At 35.9% G+C, this 18,933-nt stretch overlaps 1 protein-coding gene across 1 annotated transcript; it reads left to right on the top strand.

Moving 5' to 3' along the window:
• The first annotated feature begins 2,120 nt into the window (after positions 1-2,120).
• Positions 2,121-15,060, top strand: LOC126370296 (uncharacterized). The gene is made up of 5 exons (XM_050015144.1): positions 2,121-2,481; positions 8,505-8,613; positions 10,247-10,393; positions 11,562-11,733; positions 14,492-15,060. The coding sequence occupies exons 1-5, from the start codon at positions 2,359-2,361 to the stop codon at positions 14,643-14,645; spliced, it is 705 nt and encodes a 234-aa protein (XP_049871101.1). The 5' UTR covers positions 2,121-2,358; the 3' UTR covers positions 14,646-15,060.
• Positions 15,061-18,933: the final 3,873 nt, after the last annotated feature.

The following is an 18,933-nucleotide window of genomic DNA, read 5'->3' as shown; positions in this document are numbered from 1 at the left end:
TGTATAATTCAGGTGCTATACACGCCGTCGCTAGCTGAACGGCGCCGTTTAGTAAAAACGCTAGGCAGTTCATTGAACGCCCGATTAAACTAGTTGGCTGCGACATAATTCAATAGCTGCGAATTATAATCAGTTTTAATAAAAAATATAGATACTCACGCAGTTTTTCAATGCATAGTTTTTAAACATGCATTTGAAACCTATCTTAAATGCATAGAGATTTCAATGGTTCTTCATAACTTGGTCCGGAGATATACATAGACAATAAAATAATAAGTTATAAAAAAAAATCTGTGATTATTTTAAAACTACGTTTAGTTGTTGGTCCTGTCAATCTTCTTCCAGGTCATTTTTAGCGCTAGACTTTCGCTTTTTTTCCGCAATGATGAGTATGTATTTCAATCAATCAATCAATAATACTTTATTGCACAACGACATATACAAAGGACATACACATACGAATAAAAACATAAGTACAATAGGCGGCCTTATTGCTAAATAGCAATTTCTGCCACTCAACCTTAGGGTGAAAGAAGTTAATGCATTGGAGCACGGACTGGTGCAATAAACATATAATGATACGAACAAAAAAAAAAGAAAATAGTAATAATAAAATAATAAATAATGTATATTTATATATACACACACACACATACATTACATATACATACATACAAATAGCCTATACAATATAATAATACCTACATATAAGGAGAATACGAAAAACACTTCCAAGTAGTAGTATTTGTCGGGACCTTGTTTTATTAATGATGAAGATAAAATTTCACCACATAATTAGCGCGAATTTATGTCAAAACGAAGTGTTGGCAATAAATATAACGTCCATAAAATCGTCTTGAAACATTAAGTTAACGCATTTTTTTTTTCGAATTGCTATTTAATATCTTTATTGACGCCCACTTCCTGATTCAAAATGATTTGCTTTAAAGAACTCCGTTTTGCCGCTCCAGTAACAGAATTCTTATCATACTTATTTTCTTGTTATTCTTATTTCTTTAGTATTTTGGTGTCTTAAAAGCAGTTTTAATGACAGTACGACATCCATCCTCGTTATAGTGCTAAGTATTAGGTATTGTAACAACAAAACCTAGACCCAGAGATATAGCAGACCTAAGAAGCGTTGGACAGATGGCCTAGACGCTTCTGACAAAGAGTGGAGAGAGATTGCTCAGGACAGAAAGGCTAGAAAAATCAGGGGAGAGGCCTTTGCCCAGCATTACAACACAAAAATAAATTATTTTTCCAAATATATCATTTAGGTAAAATTTATTGTAGAATCGTTTCATCAGAACATCTACCTATATTAGGTCTTCGCATCAAAGGTTTGAAAGCTTTCTATCTTTGTATAATTAAGTTCATAACTACTTTTTACGTAACTTACTTAATTTTGAGTAATATTTTAAGACCCGTATAAAATTTAGATAAATTAAATGAAAATATTTTTAGCGCTGGACCGAATAATAATAGTTTTAAATGATGACTTTTTGAACAACTCTCTCTGCATTCTTCATTACATATCTATTACATCACATCCGCAAGGAATGCCCTACGTAATCTCATTCAAGCTTTGAAAAGAAAGTGGATAAAGGTATTTTCGAAACTGAAGTGTAAAAAATACGCATAACGAAGTAGCGTTGCTGGTTTTCGGGAATGTCAATGGAGTTTTTATGCCTGATGTTAATGTAGAGGCAATTTTCACCATTCGCATTGTTTTTTATTAACTCCTTTAAGGGCAAGTGAACAAGTTTTACTGCCGCTTTATTACAGAACGAAGACTAAAGATAATACCAGGTTTAAGTGCCGCGTCAGTCATCATCATCAGCGGGAAATCATCATAGTAAACCTCCCCAATTCCGCCTCGCCAGAATCGCATCAATTTCGAACATCAAAAATATTTGGACATAAATAAATTAAGATAAAATGAACAGCATGTTAGCTATTTATTTAAATACCATTAGTGAATGTCCTTTCTGACTAATGGCTTTAAAAAACCGTCTCAAATATGACAAAACAAAGTATGCGTCATAGGTCCCCGATAATGGTATGCTTTACGCGTCCCGGCCACATTAACCGATGTCCCATACAAAATGATAACAATTCCCTTTTGTTAGTTCAACGTTAACATTCGAATAAATAATACGTATTTTTTTTTAGAACGGTGACGTGATTTTGAAACTATTTTACAAAATTAAAAACAAATCGATCGTCGATACCGCCATTTTAAAATTAAATAGATTAAAAACATTCCAAGTTTGAAAACCGATAAACAATATTACTAAAAATATTTTATGTTTTGTTTATTTTAATATTACTAGCCAGTTAGAAATTTGTGCGACTATGGCAAAAGTGGTGATGTTTGGTGTTCTAGTGTTTTTGGCAACGAATGCTGTATTTGGCAAGATCATAAACAAAAGGAAGTGCCCTGAAGTTAGAGCAGCGCCGCATTTTGATTTGCCGCAGGTATGTTGAGTTATAAAGCTTTATTGTGGATAAAAACAAAAATGATTATTATACTACTATTTGTCACGAAATTTCCGCACATATCCGCAATCCTCTCGAACCTGACTGTTTTGATTGTAGATAATGTACAAAAAAGCTTGTAGCTATAGGGTGTGTAAGATATGAACGTTTTTTAAGTCCTTTAAGTCGTTCTTTTATAATAAGCATTTTTATTGAAAATATATGAAAATACGTAATATAACATAACAAATACTTTATTACACGGAAACACAGAAATATAAAACAAAAGAGAAAAGGAAACAATACGTGAATTTAAAACCTCTGATCGTCATTATTCGAAATACTATCCCGTGATTTTAAAGTAGGTACAAGAGTGTCTATAGGTACATTATTTAAGGTGTAAACTAAGTAGCTTCTACAATGTTAATAGATAGTATTATAGCATAATTAATGTAGTACTATAAGTACGTATCATATAATATTATTATAAGTAATGAATATTTTTATAGCGAGTATCAGTTGTAAGTACAGGCATGTTGCGTGGGCGCCGCGCGCCGGACGCACTGATAAACGGACGGGTGTGCAATTAATTATTTTATGTAGCATACACGATACAGGACGGTTGCAAATATGAGTAGATATATCGGTATTTTTTTTTTTATTAAACACGTGATATCGTAATTTTTTAAATTTTTTTAATGAATATGCGAAAGGTATCCCGAACCACAATTATTTTTTTCAATTTGCATTTATTAGTACAACGACTCGCTGCAATTTGTATTTTGTTACTTGTGGCTCTGCCCACTTCATTAGGGATTACGGGCGTAAGTTTATGTATATAATATTATGTATGTGACAGATGACGTTGGTCGGTTTTACAGCATGCATTATTATGTTTTAAATAATATCAGATCGAACATTAATTTATTATATCTCGCTATATAATACAAGTACTTTATTTTTGTATTTAGAATTCCAATTTGTATTTTTTTTATTTTGAAATTTTTGAAGAAGTTTCTTGATAAAAGCAACCTGTATAAGTGTGATTTGTACTCGAACATGAATCAAACATGGCAAGCGACGGTCATATTTCATTACGCATGTCACTTTATTAATTACTTAATCATCTCACTTCAAAATTATTACTTATTGTAGAAAGTTAATTTTATTGACTTTCGATATGATATGTATGACTTGTTTTTTCCGTAGTATGATGAATGAAGTAAAGGTAATTCATAGGTATACTTACTTATGAACGTACCTAACTAACATTTGGGTATCATTTAAGCTATCACCAATTTAATTAGTTTTGTGTTTCTTAAATAATAGGGTTTGTCCTCAAAATAGTAGATCTGTCACCAAAATGTAGTCACCAAACAATGCAAAATCAGTTTCACAATAAATCACCTAAAATCCTGAGATATAAGGTCTAGTACCAAATAAATGTTTTTGTATGTATTATAATAGGTGTGTCCTAATAAGTATTTAAACAAACTAATTTAAAGAGATTACCAATAAATCATATTATGTTACTAGAAAATTGCATTAAGTTCAAATAAAAAATTAGGGTTGTCATCATCGTTTCAACCAAAAGATTCTGCTACTTAACTAGACTCCCAAGGTTCTAAATTTCCACTGGTAGTATAAATTATATTTAGCAGAGTAGTAAATAAAACAATTAAAGTCAATATAATCAATATTTATTGTTTAAAATAATTACCACTGAACAATCAGCGCTGGTTTAAAATAGCTGGCTTATGGCACGCCGCCCGCGTCGCGCATCGTGTGATCGAACCTAGTTACCTACTACCCATCGTTGAGGCCGGATTGGGCAATGGGGACTATATTTTCTATCACCAAAATTTATATTTGTCATCAAGATGTATCACCTAATAAATAGATCTATCGCCACGAAATATTTTCGTTCTCAGATAAACAAAAATTGTTCCCAGGTATGAATTATCAAATTAATGTTAATATATGTGTAAAATAAGAGATCGATAACCAATAAAATTATATTGCATTACATGAATATAAACTTCGTTTTTATAATAACAGTTTTGTTACTTAAATAATAACTCTGTGCTCAGAATGGTAGATCTGTCACCAAATAAATCGATTATCGATCCCTGACTGCGACTCCTTTTTATTTGATATTTTGTCACCAATACAGTAGTAACATTTTATTTCGTTCAGATATTAAATTAATAGTATTCGTTACCAATTTAATACATCAATTTATAATTTTAATGAAAAAATGATCAAAGGGGCAGAGACAAATTGGCGCGCTTTAAAAATTGACCAATCCGGCCTCAACGATGGGTAACTAGGTTCGATCACACGATGCGCGACGCGGGCGGCGTGCCATAAACCAGCTATTTTAAACCAGCGCTGATTGTTCAGTGGTAATTATTTTAAACAATAAATATTGATTATATTGACTTTAATTGTTTTATTTACTACTCTGCTAAATATAATTTATACTACCAGTGGAAATTTAGAACCTTGGGAGTCTAGTTAAGTAGCAGAATCTTTTGGTTGAAACGATGATGAGAACCCTAATTTTTTATTTGAACTTAATGCAATTTTCTAGTAACATAATATGATTTATTGGTAATCTCTTTAAATTAGTTTGTTTAAATACTTATTAGGACACACCTATTATAATACATACAAAAACATTTATTTGGTACTAGACCTTATATCTCAGGATTTTAGGTGATTTATTGTGGAACTGATTTTGCATTGTTTGGTGACTACATTTTGGTGACAGATCTACTATTTTGAGGACAAACCCTATTATTTAAGAAACACAAAACTAATTAAATTGGTGATAGCTTAAATGATACCCTTGGGCAATTTTTAAAGCGCGCCAATTTGTCTCTGCCCCTTTGATCATTTTTTCATTAAAATTATAAATTGATGTATTAAATTGGTAACGAATACTATTAATTTAATATCTGAACGAAATAAAATGTTACTACTGTATTGGTGACAAAATATCAAATAAAAAGGAGTCGCAGTCAGGGATCGATAATCGATTTATTTGGTGACAGATCTACCATTCTGAGCACAGAGTTATTATTTAAGTAACAAAACTGTTATTATAAAAACGAAGTTTATATTCATGTAATGCAATATAATTTTATTGGTTATCGATCTCTTATTTTACACATATATTAACATTAATTTGATAATTCATACCTGGGAACAATTTTTGTTTATCTGAGAACGAAAATATTTCGTGGCGATAGATCTATTTATTAGGTGATACATCTTGATGACAAATATAAATTTTGGTGATAGAAAATATAGTCCCCCTAACATTTAAGCGAAACAGAAGAGCTGAAAAGAGATAAAAATGTTTGGTTCTACTTTTCTCCTGTGAGTTGGGAGATAATGACCGAACTCATCAACCACCACGGTTATTATTGAGCCACCAAAAGCTCCTGACACGTCAAATTCACTTACTACTAAACCCTATTAAATCGACAAAAGTTATAAGCCTGTAGGGCGAAAATGGTTGTGGAATAGACACTTCCTATCGGTAAAGAAGCAAGAGTCAACAAGGCAATTACGTCGATTTCTACGGTACGGTTTAGTGTTACAATAAAAATAATCTTTCCATCACAACGATTGATGAATGTGGAGGAAGCAAGAGAAGTGTGTCAGGATCGAAGCAAATGTAATTCCAGAGTCTGTTTACCCCGGTGGTAAATAGGCGTGAGTTTATTCATATATATACGTATTGTATAACTTCATTTAATCAATTTTAAATCAATCTTAATGATATCAATCAAGAAAAATACCATGTCGTTAGTTGGTCAACGTCGCGGATAGTTTTTAAGCAATAAAAAAAACATTAGTTAGGTATCGTTGTCAATAATATTAGCGATGACAATGCCTTCTCCTCAAAGTCCCTACTAATTGATTAAAATTGACAAATCAAATCAAAGTCAAATCAAATCAATTTGTTTGCTAGAACACATAAAATACAAAAAGGTGGTAAAATTATACAAACAACAACTTTTAGACAAGAATCCCTTACGCACTAGCATTTTATGAAAAACTTATTATACTTTTTGTCTGTTATATACGTAGGTAAGTGTTTATATTTCGCATGTCTCTGAAAAAATACATTTGTTTATCGTTATTCCGGAATTGGGTAATTGGCTAATGAATTCTTAACGATTTGTTTTATGTAAATAACTATTAAATTCATTCTGAGAAACGATGTCTTTGAGATGTTAAACAACATTGTAAAATGTTGGTCGTTTACGTCCTTATCAATGTTATACCAGGATGTTTATTGATTTATTTAATTTCCCGTTCTTATCTTTCATCCTAAAAACGATAGGCCACAAATGTTAGTTTGAGAGCAAACGTTTAGAGTCATAACTCACTTTGATGGCCCCACCACGGTCATAACACCAAGAAAATGTTTTCAGTTGACACCTGATGTACAGTCACGAGTACTAATACACTATGAAACCATGTCACATTCACTTTTTTGACAAATTAAACCGCAAGTCTCATAAAATGTCAAATATGATAGTGCGACAGGGTTCTAAAGTGGGTACATGATATTGTCCATGACGACTGTAAGTACTAAGTACATTTTGTTAGTGTCGCGACTGTGGTTGCACCATGGTATCCTAGTGAGATAGGGTCCTAAAAGGACATTTTAATCTATTCATAATCAATCAAAATGAAATGCACCTTATAGGTAAACTCTATGAAGAAATCACGGCCTTAGTTATAACTTAAAAATATTCATTCAGTGTTTCATCATTATAAGAGCCACAGCATTCTCCATTCTTGTCTATCAAAAGCCAATTCTTTCACTTCCTTATAAGACACGACGTTCACCTTCTCTTTAATCTGTTCCATGTAACCTCTTCTAGGTCTTTCCCTTCCAACCCTCCTTCCTTCCTGCTTTCCTTTTCAGTTTAGTATTTATGAGTGAGTAATTTTAATTCGTGACTCTACCTGTATGTAGGTCTCTATACGTCATTATGACATTAATTTGCAATTAGTATTAAGTTATGAATTAATCCGCGGAAATGGTAAGATATATTTAAGTGTTCATACATAAAACTTTCGCAAAGGCCGGTCATAAGATGGGTGACCACAAAAAAAAAAAGTTTTCATTTCGAGCTCCTCCGTGCTTCGGAAGGCACGTTAAGCCGTTGGTCCCGGCTGCATTAGCAGTCGTTAATAACCATCAATCCGCACTGGGCCCGCGTGATGGTTTAAGGCCCGATCTCCCTATCCATCCATAGGGAAGGCCCGTGCCCCAGCAGTGGGGACGTTAATGGGCTGATGATGATGACATAAATCTTAACATTACAGTTCAATTTTATGTACTTACTTAATATCATTCCGGCCAAGTATTTAATGCCACCTGTGGCAAATCTACAAAAAGTCACGTCAAAAAAAAAAACTTTATATCAAAACCTAACCCCATTATTTGTATGCATCACGCGTTTTCAAATGTAGCTCAGTTATTTAAAGATAAAAATGTCATCAGCCTGACACAGATTGTGTCCGATTATCATCTGTATGAATAAAATTTAAATACTTTCTATTACTTAGCTCACGGTCAATGCCCTGCCCTACCATGGCGATGAGACAAACTAATGAGTAGGTATAATAATAAAAGCATAGAATGCGTTCAGATGTTTATCATCCCCGTAAGTACGTCATAAAACTAAGGGATTTGAGCCCTATATTTATGTGAGTTAAGCTGAAAGTAAACTAAATCTGTACACACTGTCAGTAATTTCATTTCTATAATGGAAATATTTTCATGACGTCATCTTAAAAATTTTGCGCGTAATATAATGTCACTGGATGACATCCGTATATTTCAGTTTGCCAAGTTTTGGGCCGATACAATTTAGTTTGCCATCGACACGATAAGAAGAAGAAGAAGTTTGAATGAGACTTTGGATACTTTTATAAATGAATACGACAGGGTTCGGGATTTGTTAAAATAACGTGTGTATGTATGTTCGTTGCAGATGCTTGGCGATTGGTACGTGGTAGAATACTACGCAAGTGCTGAAGAAGCTCTGGAATACAGTTGTATGAGAGCAGTATTCACCCAAGACGACCACATCCCCGCAGCTGGTAAGAAATGTGTTCTTGCAAGTGCAACTAAAACGAGAGTGTAAGAAAGTGCCTGAGAATATTTTACTAGCAAATTACCTTTGCAAATAAAATGTGAAAGCGCCTGGGAAAATATTACAAGCAATATCCTAAATGCGCCCGTTCTGCCTTTTCAGTGCAGGAGTTTTGCTTAATCAGTCGCGGCTGTTGAAATAAATTTACCAATACATTAGAGATGATTTCATACTAAGGAATTATAATTCCAACTATTTCATAATACTAAAATCAATAGAAGTCGACTAGGGTAAGATGGCCTAAATTAATCATCAATCACTTCTAACGACTTTTGGCTTGGCCACCCCCAAAAAAGCTCTAAGCTCTAAAATCATTTCACATTCATTGCAACAAACATAAAGAAAGTTGGTGCCCACAAAGTAGTGTACGTTCCAAATTTTTGCTCAGGAAGTCACCTCAGGCTAATATTTTCTTAAATAAATACAATACATGGTTCTTCAAAGTATTTTTTTGTTTTAAATATTCAAGTAATAAGTAATAAATATTCATCCTAAAGTGTATTAGTGTAGGAACTTATGTTCCGAGTAAATAAAGCGAGTCAAAAGAGATATTTAAACACGTTTATTTACTTACTTCTGACGAATGCTGGTTTTAAGTTTCGGTAACAATATAATATTTTATTTGTTTTAGACATTCCTTTCAATACTCATTTTCTTATAGTAAGTATGTACTTATTGCATTGGTTTTTAAATATTGCAAAGTAGAATACAAAAGTACGGGGGGGGGGGGGGGGTTAAGAAGGCCACATCGCAGCAATTCATCTACGAAAGCAATATTGCCGCATATAAAAGTAAGTGCGCAATGCACACAAAATATATTGCTTTTTTAGATGAATTGCTTGGATGTGGCTTTTTATCCCGCCACTAATTAAAATCGTATATTTTAGCCAATTCGACCCCACTCCCGGGCAAAGGCCTTACATTATATAATTTGATTTTATACATATAATGTAACTCGATATGTTTCAAAAAGGATTGTAAGGATGTGATTACATTTATATTGGCCCCGATCCTGTAGACACCTACAAATTTTAATTTAAGTTATACTTACTCGTTATTTTTTCAAGTGCCGAATGAAAAAGGGACGAATGATTGACAACTGTTAACTTTAAAATGGATGAGTGAATGAATGAATAACCCAGACGAATAAAATAGGCATCCCGCTGATATGTGATATGTAACCTATTTGACATGTGTTGTCAAATTAATTCTGTCGTGTTATTGGCCAATATACAATTTTGGGAGGGGTATTAAATTTCTGCCTAAAATACACGTTAGTGTATTCCATAAGATTTATGCCCATCGATTACCCGTCCCTTTTCTCCAAACTTAGATGATGTGTACTGAAATTAGCACCAACATGATGAAGAAGTTTTTTTTTTTATTTACACGAGCACGGAATTTCGCTTACTGCCATCCTGGATGACTATAGTTGTAAGGCCGGTTTAGTACCAATTAAATCAATCACAAGGTTTATTTGGGGTTAAAAACGGCAAAGCATTTGGTTTTAAACATTTTAAATTCCAAAATTCATTTGTATGCCTGACAAAATCAACTGAACTAAAGAAATATTGTTAAAGATGGATCAGTGGAATGGACTCCAGGAGTGACCATGAACTTCACGTACCGCTTCGCTGACGACCCTCTCGGGGAGAACCTACTCGGCAACATCACTTGGAGGGTAGACTTGAACGAGCCGGCGCATTGGACACATGCTGAAAGCACGTGTAAGTATACAGGTGTTAGTGACATCGTAACGAAAACTTTGAGGGGTGGTTCAGGCCATGATACTGAGTTGATATCAAGTAGAAATTTCCGTCGCAAAAGTATGGATTGGAAAATAATTAAAAAGAAAAGAAAAATTTTCATGAATTTTTTGACACGAAATTTCACTTGATATCAACTCAGAATCATGGTCTGAACCATCCCCCTCAGTATTCGTTACGGTGTCACTAACACCCATACCTACTTATATGGCTACCGTATGTACTTGTACGGGGTGTAAGTGTCATCGTAACGAATACTGAGAGGGATGATTCATCTGATTATTCTGAGTTAATATCAAGTGGAATTTTCCATCGCAAAAGTATAGAATTGAAAATAATTTAAAAAAACTAAAAAAAAACATGAATTGCGACGGAAAATTCCACTTGATTTTAACTCAGAATCATGGTCTGAATCAACCCCCTCAGTATTCGTTACGATGTCACTAACACCCAGTATTTAACGTCACACTGACGCATAGGCCTCCCCTCAATCAACCCCAAAATTAAATATTCAACGTTGAATTTAAAATCGCATTTTGTACCATTTACTTTCTTATGTTGTTCGTGTTGTACTGTACTTAATATTCGTCTCCGTGGTCAAGGGGTTCAGCGTTGAGCTCACGATCCGGAGGCCTGGAATCGAATCCTGGTGGGGACATATCATAAAAATCACTTTGTGAGCCGTGGTTTGATTAGGACATTAAGGCTGATCACCCGATTGTCTAATAGTAGATCCGTGCTTAGGAAGGCACGCTAAACTGTTAGTCCTGGTTACTACTTACTGATGTTAATACGTATTCGTTACTTGAGCCATGTCAGGCACCTTTGGCAGCTCAATTAAAAACCCTGAAACCAGGGTTGATGAAGTTGGTTAATCCACCTCACAACCCACGATAGAATAAGACTTTGTATTCCTTTTATTAGTTTTTTAGCTTGTTTCATAATTGCATCAAGGAATGTACTTAGATTCAATATTAAACACTTCTTTGAAGTCTTATGTTAATTTTATAAGTGGTACATTAAAAAACATACATAGCGCTTAACACGTAACTCTCTGTTTTTCTTCCCCGCAGTCGGGTAAAAAGAATAAACATCAACTCATCCTACGAATGTGTATTTCTTGTTCCAGACGATGGTATCTACAACACATACGTGCTAGACACGGAGTACAAGACCTGGGCTCTGCTGTTACATTGCGCTGAGCAGAGGGAGGGGGCACGGTACCTCAGTGCCTTTGTGCTCTCCAGGAAGACCACACTGCCCAAAAACGTCATGGCTTACTTGAGGGATAAGCTGCCGAGGTAAATCTACACACATATAACACAACAACAATATAACTCTCACGACTATATCCCAATTGGGGTAGTCAGAGTTGAAATGTGAAATAACTACCCACACCTTACCGATTTTTCTGTTAGACCCCCGGGTGAGAGCCATCAGCGCTCCCCATTTGTCCGTCCAAGTAGTTAATGCCATCTGCGGCAAATCTACAATAAGTCACGTCAAAAAAAGAAAAAGTCTGTTAGACCAATGTGATAGGTAATATTATACAGAGGTAAAGTTTGTAAACCCGTGACATCGCAAAACCACAGTCACTGAAATCGAAGTTGTGAGTTGAATTTATTTTTGGATTATAGATAATTGATATCACGTGGTTTCCTGGATCTGTACCCAGTTAATATAATAAAAGAATTACTACATTCTGTTTACATAAACAGCCTATATTATACGTCCCACTGCTGGGCACAGGCCTCCCCTCAATCAACCGGAGGGGGTATGGAGCATACTCCACCACGCTGCTCCAATGCGGGTTGGTGGAGGTGTTTTTTTACGGCTAATAGCCGGGACCAACGGCTTAACGTGCCCTCCGAAGCACGGAATCATCTTACTTTTTCGGGTGATTCAAGCCTGAAAAGTCCTTACCAAACAAAGGACAGTCTCACAAAGTGATTTCGACAATGTCCCCATCAGGAATCGAACCCGGACCTCCAGATCGTGAGCCTAACGCTCTAACCACTAGACCACGGAGGCTGTCTAATTTTGTTTATTTTTCTGATTTATTTGTGTAAAATTTAAGTTATAGTGATTAAACAAGAAATAATAATATTTTAAGTATTGAATGACTTGTTATTTAGCACCATATCCACATGAACAACCTACATTTCACGTTAATGTGTCATTTGTAGAATTTGTCAATAATAGAATATGACATTTCCAGAATCTGTCTTTTGCAGAATAAGTCATTAATAGAATGTGGCGTTTTCAGATTTTGTCATTTATAGAATTTGTCGTTTTAAGACTAGTGTGTCATTTCCAGAATATGGCATTTATCGACTAAACCGTTAATAGACTCGCCCCCTATTACATGATGACGTAAACACTGAAATTTCAAGAATTACGCAATCGGAAAATCCACTTGATACCAACTCAGAATATTTAATGTATTTGTAACGATGTCTCTAACAATAAAATATTACTGAAACTCAACAAAAAAGTACAATATAAAAACTAGGCTAAAATTGCTTGCGATATATTATTAATACTGTATTAATTACGCCCAATAAAATTGATTGATGGAACTGAGTTAATCACCCAATAATTATCACTCATCGTTACATATCATTTTGTATAATGTATTCCAAAGTAAACTGAAACTAGGCATTGAGGTGTACGAGCTGGTAAATGGAGTATGGATGATACAAAATATGGGGTAAAAAATGATAGCCAATATAAAGAGTATTAGTGACATCGTAACGAATACTGAGGGGGATGATTCAGGTCATGATTCTGAGTTAAATTTTCCGTCGCAAAATTCATGTTTTTTTTTTAATTATTTTTAATTCTATACTTTTGCGATGGAATAATTTCACTTACCTTCACCCTCAGTATTTGTTACGATGTCACTTGCACCCCATACAAGTACGTTTGGGTGTTAGTGACATCGTAACAATAGCCACTAATCGCTAGCTATGTTTAGGTCTCATGTAGTTAATAGGGAGCAAACCTAAGGCCATTAACCGAATACAAATCCTGGAAACCACGTGATATTAATTAGCTATGATCCAAATATGAATTCAAACTGCCAATTTGTGTAAGTTTTGAGAGTCTGATGTTTTTGTATTGTTATTGTGTGTGGCGTTCTTTTATAATACATGATTTATTTCTCTCTTTCTTTCTACTTCCGTTGGGTAAGAGCGTGGCTCTTAAATTAATGATGATGATACAATGATGCGTTAAGCTATTGGTCCCCGGGCTACTAACCCAAAATACCTCCACCTACTGGCAGTGGAGCAGCGTGGTGGATTATGCTCCATACCCCCTCCGGTAGATTGAGGAGAGTCCCGTGTCCAGTGTATATACCTTAGGATGTTTATGTTTATGTGATGTATACGATAGACCCCTATTAGCTGGTGCATAATATAATTAATTCGCCTGGCTGGCAACCCTAAGCTCTCGTGATCCGTATCAGCAGTGGCAGATAGCCAATAATACATCTGGGAGCAGACGCCAACTTCATTAAAACTGGTCAATACCCAAGTAGGCAATCTCATCAAATTGAAGATTTTCGGCAGCCAAAAGATTTAAAACATTTCCGATTCAAATACCTAATTATTCATTCCATTAATACAACTATATTCACAATTAGGCTAGTATGAGGCGATACTGCTCACCACCTAACATGTTGGTCTAACAGAAACCTTGGTGATGCGTGAACACTTAGTTCATCTTGCGATGGATGTAGCTCTGACTAATATAACATTAGCTCACAACTGTATACCCATTTTGGTAGTCAGAGGTACCTCTGATCCATCACAAGATGAACTACTCGTAAGTACCCACACCCTCACCGATCTTTCTGTGAGACCAACGGGATAGTTTGTGAGCCGTATTGCCGTCTATAATGGTCGAGTCAACTGTGAGGCGATACCTCTGACTAGCCTATTCATATTTTCACTGTGATTTGAGGGATTTATGGAGGGGCAGCCTGTGCCCAGCTGTGGAATGTATTGTAAATTGTTTATGTATGTTGTGTTTGTAACCATATTGTCTTTTCCACAGATACGACGTGGACATCCAATATGTGTTCCCGATTCCTCACGAGAACTGTTCCTCTAGATCTGCGAAGCCCGACGACTCACCAGCATTAGTAGCCTTCGACTCCAACGTGGCTAAAAGACCTGGTATTAGCTACAACATTGGCTTTGGACGTTGACAACATAAACATGACGAGAAGAATTTGTGGATTTAATAAATACAATAAAAAGTCTGTAATATTGCCGTAGATTGTATTTTTTCAGGAATAATTTAAAAATTGTATATACTTAGGGCGCGCACAGGCCAAAGACACTCGATCGACCACGTTGTCTCGGCGCCTACCAGCAGCAATATAGTATTCTTGCTGACATCTTCTATAGGACTACGATGTCTTCGTCACACCGATGACGTCAGTGATGACGTCGATGACCTTGTGACAACTGGATTTTGTTGTGAAACAAAATCCAGTTGTCACAAGGTCATCGACATAGTCAATACGTCGATGACGTCATCGATCAAGAGGCGTCGGTCTGTAAGCGCCTTTAACATAGTGTAATCTGATTACTTTGTAATTAAATGTTACCTGCCATTTTGCCAATGGTCTGTCCTTGACTAATTTTTCTTTCATTATAAACCTCCAGTCCTATACAAAACTACAAACTCTTCGCCTCCGCATCCGCATTCCCAGCTCTGTGTAAAGGTTTCCAAATACGAATCTCTGTCTGACTCAAAACGATAAACGCTGAAACCTTGAAAGTTCACTAAATACGTAAATACTTATGTAACTTGAAAGAAAACAACTTTGAAACTTTGAAAGAAAACAAAAGCCTTTATTCTTCAATATTACTAACTAAAATAATTACATTTTCTTTAGAAAGGAGATTAGAAAGCATTTACGGGTGATTTTGAAACTAAGTAAAAACCATTGCTACCTACATAAAAAGACTACTGCCGCCCAATCCCGTGAATCTCGAACGGGATCTCGTCATATTATGCTTCGGGATCAATCCCGAAATATTAGAAGAGATCCCACGAGATCGGGATTGCATTCCCTACTCTTCACGGAAAGCTCGGTGAGGCATAGGTATTCAGTTCATCATGCGATAGATGTACCTAAGACTGGCTAGCACAATTGGGAATATATCTGTAAGATTTTTAAAGGTTCACCATTCTATAACAATGGGTTATTCCAAGTTTTATTACAATAATTACCTACCTACTAAGTTAGCTATATCAATGTAGACACCAAACGCTTGGAGCAGTCGCCGTGCGGGGAGTCGCTGTCCACGCTACAATTCAACGCTTGGTGGATTCATTATTATGCAAAATACCATGTAGGAACAAATTGGTCACTATGTATGTATGCTAGACTAAACTGTTTAAAAACTTACGTAAGGTCTTATTTTTCAATACATTATATTAATGACGGCTTGTGCCCAACAGTGGGACGAATATAGGCTCTTTATGATGGCATAAGCTCACTCAACACTGACTACCACATGGTAGTCAGAGGTACATCTATCGCAAGATGAATAAGTACCCACACCTCACCATGTGATAGGCGGTGAGCCGTATTGCCGTCTATAATGAAACGTAGACATTTTTTCAGTATTCTAATTATGTCAAAATAGCCATCTTAGCATGCACTTTAACTTTAGTTTGAAAGTTTTTAAACTAGTGCCGGCCTTCACTTACAATAAGTGTGCAAAAGAAATAGCGCTAGTTTTAGTCCTGTCAAATTACGTTTCAATTTGGTGGTTGCCCCAATCGCCAACATTGACATACAATTTAAATATTCAATGAACAATTAATAAGGGTGAGTTCGCTGAAATATTTAAATTACCGAGGAAAGACACTGTGCGGATTTATGCCTGTTATATTTTCATTATTAATAGAAATACTCAGGCCATAACACCCCGATACCGACCCCGCCGGCGTGGTCGACGATTTCCCTCATTCAGCGCTTATCGCTATCGATCCACTAGGGTCGATTAATTCTTTCAAATATTCTTCGTCTCAGACGACGCCCTGAGCCGATGTCCGCGCCCAACTGGGCACCCTCAGGCCTGTTATCTTAAGTTTTGTACCGGGTGATGCCCTCAGCGCTACCCATTTGCCTGGCCAAGTAGTTAATGCCATCTGCGGCAAATCTACAATAAGTCAAAAAAAAGGCCATAACACCTTGTGTGGGTGGAGCCAACAGGTAAATAGAAGATAACTGCAGTCACTATTGATACATAGTCCTAGGTTGGTTATGATGAGCCGAATGGCGAAAGGAGGAAAGCAAACACCCTCATATGACTTTCAATATGGGCCCTCATTAGTTTCAGACCGCGGCGTGAATCGACTAATACTCTTTTTAAAGGGGTAGATTTAAGGGGTTGATTCGTACCGGTTAGGAGTGGTCCATATTGCTTCAGATATCTTTTGGGTTAGCGCAGACCAAGAGCAGCAAAAAGACGATCACTTTCTGAAATGAAATCACTGAAAAAATAACATTATTACCATTCTCATAAAATGCAACATAACATACATAACCAGTCCGTCCCACTGCTGGGCACAGGCCTCCCCTCAATCAACCGGAGGGGGTATGGAGCATACTCCACCACGCTGCTCCAATGCGGGTTGGTGAAAATGCTACATTAACCATATATTAATGTATGAATTAGGACCGTTTGAGCAAGCCGATGACAACAGAACAGTCAGGTACAATAGAGTAATCGGTAAGTAATCTGAAAACTGGTGCAGTAATGGATTAGGACATCTTCTTGCCAGGTCTAGTTGAATAAAAATATGAGAATAATGTAGATGGAAAATAATGAGTAGGTATTAATAATGTTCATGGTCAAACTAAGTCGGTCGACAAAAATTGATAGGGCACGAACCATACGAGTCTATTTAGTATTCCACAGTGTTCTCCAAGCCAGAACAATGCCTCAGTGTATACCTACACGATTGTTATGACATTCAAACTTGACCGTGTCTAAGCAGTCGTACCGAGTAAAATTAAAACATCTATAACTATTCAAGTATAGCGACTATTGTTCGATGGCGGATTTTCACAATTGTCTGAAGGCGATACTGCTTCGGGACTATGTATGTAACATAGAGTAAGATGTAGAGGCGACAGATTTTACTAACTTTTTTTTTCACAATACTTGGCAGTAAGAGCGAGCGAAGTAACAGTATAGATAAAAAATACATGTCTTTTTTTGTCTGGACTCAGATCTTCTTCTATCGTGTAGATTGTGAGGTGAATTACCAACCCCATCAACCCTGGTATCAAGGTTATTACTGAGCCGCCACCATAGGCCCCTGACATGACACATGCAACGACTACGTACTTACATCAGTAAACTGTAATAACCGGGACCAACGGCTTAACGTGCCTTCCGAAGCACGGATCATCTTACTTTTGGACAATCAGGTAATCGGCCTGTAATGTCCTAACCAAACAACACACAATGACAGTGATCAAATCAAATATTTTTTTTCAGCATTTTGAACAAGGTAATTACAACGGCTGGGAGGGATTTTGTTACAATTTATTTATATATAGCATAATTTTTATAATGGATAGTACTTACATGAAGGACCTTTATTATTTCCGAAGCTAGCTGCATTCAACCATCATTAAGTACATAGTTATATTATTATGTATATCTTCAGAAGTAAGTAAGTACATAAGAGTATTCAAACCCTTTTAACATTCCATCAATCCGCACCCAAACTTTTGCCTTTGCGATTCATTATGCAGCAGTAAGACGAGGGTCTGCCGAATCCTTTGTTGAACACGACAGCTATAATTTGGGATTCTTCAAAATCAAAGTGAATTCAGACAAAAATCTAATCTCACTTATGTGAAAGCAGTACGTACAGTACTTATTAAGAAAGAAAGTAATCATCATCATTAATTTAGGAGCCACGCTCTTATCGGTGTAGCTTCCACCATTCATGCCTCTCTATGGCCAATTCTTTGACTTCTTTATAAGACACGACGACGTTCGCCGCCTCTTTAATTTATTCCATGAAAGCTCTATTTGGTATTTTCCTTCCTCTTTGCCCTTTTATCTTCCCACCTATGACGTTTTTAATAAATTAGTCGTGTCTTATTACGAGTGAGTGATTAAAAAAATGTGAGACACATTTAAGTAATTGTATGCATATAAATTTAGGAAGACCTAGAAAGACTTACATTGACCAAATTGGAGATGTCCTTCGAAAAGGTTTAGTACGAACTACTCTGAACCCGTGTGCGTGTATGAAGCGATTGATGAATATGGAGGAAGCAAGAGAAGTGAGTCAGGATCAAAGCAAATATAATTCCATAGTCTTTGCTTACCCCGGTGAGAAATAAGCGTGAGTTTATGTATGTATGTACAAACACACTTAAAGAAGTAGGCATCGCCTGTTTGTGATATACCATCCATGCATCATTTATTCTTTGAACTCGTTAATAATTCAGA

This window comes from Pectinophora gossypiella, chromosome 10 (assembly GCF_024362695.1).
Source record: "Pectinophora gossypiella chromosome 10, ilPecGoss1.1, whole genome shotgun sequence".
Taxonomy (NCBI): Eukaryota; Metazoa; Arthropoda; class Insecta; order Lepidoptera; family Gelechiidae; genus Pectinophora; species Pectinophora gossypiella.
This window is presented reverse-complemented; position numbering and strand designations above follow the sequence as displayed.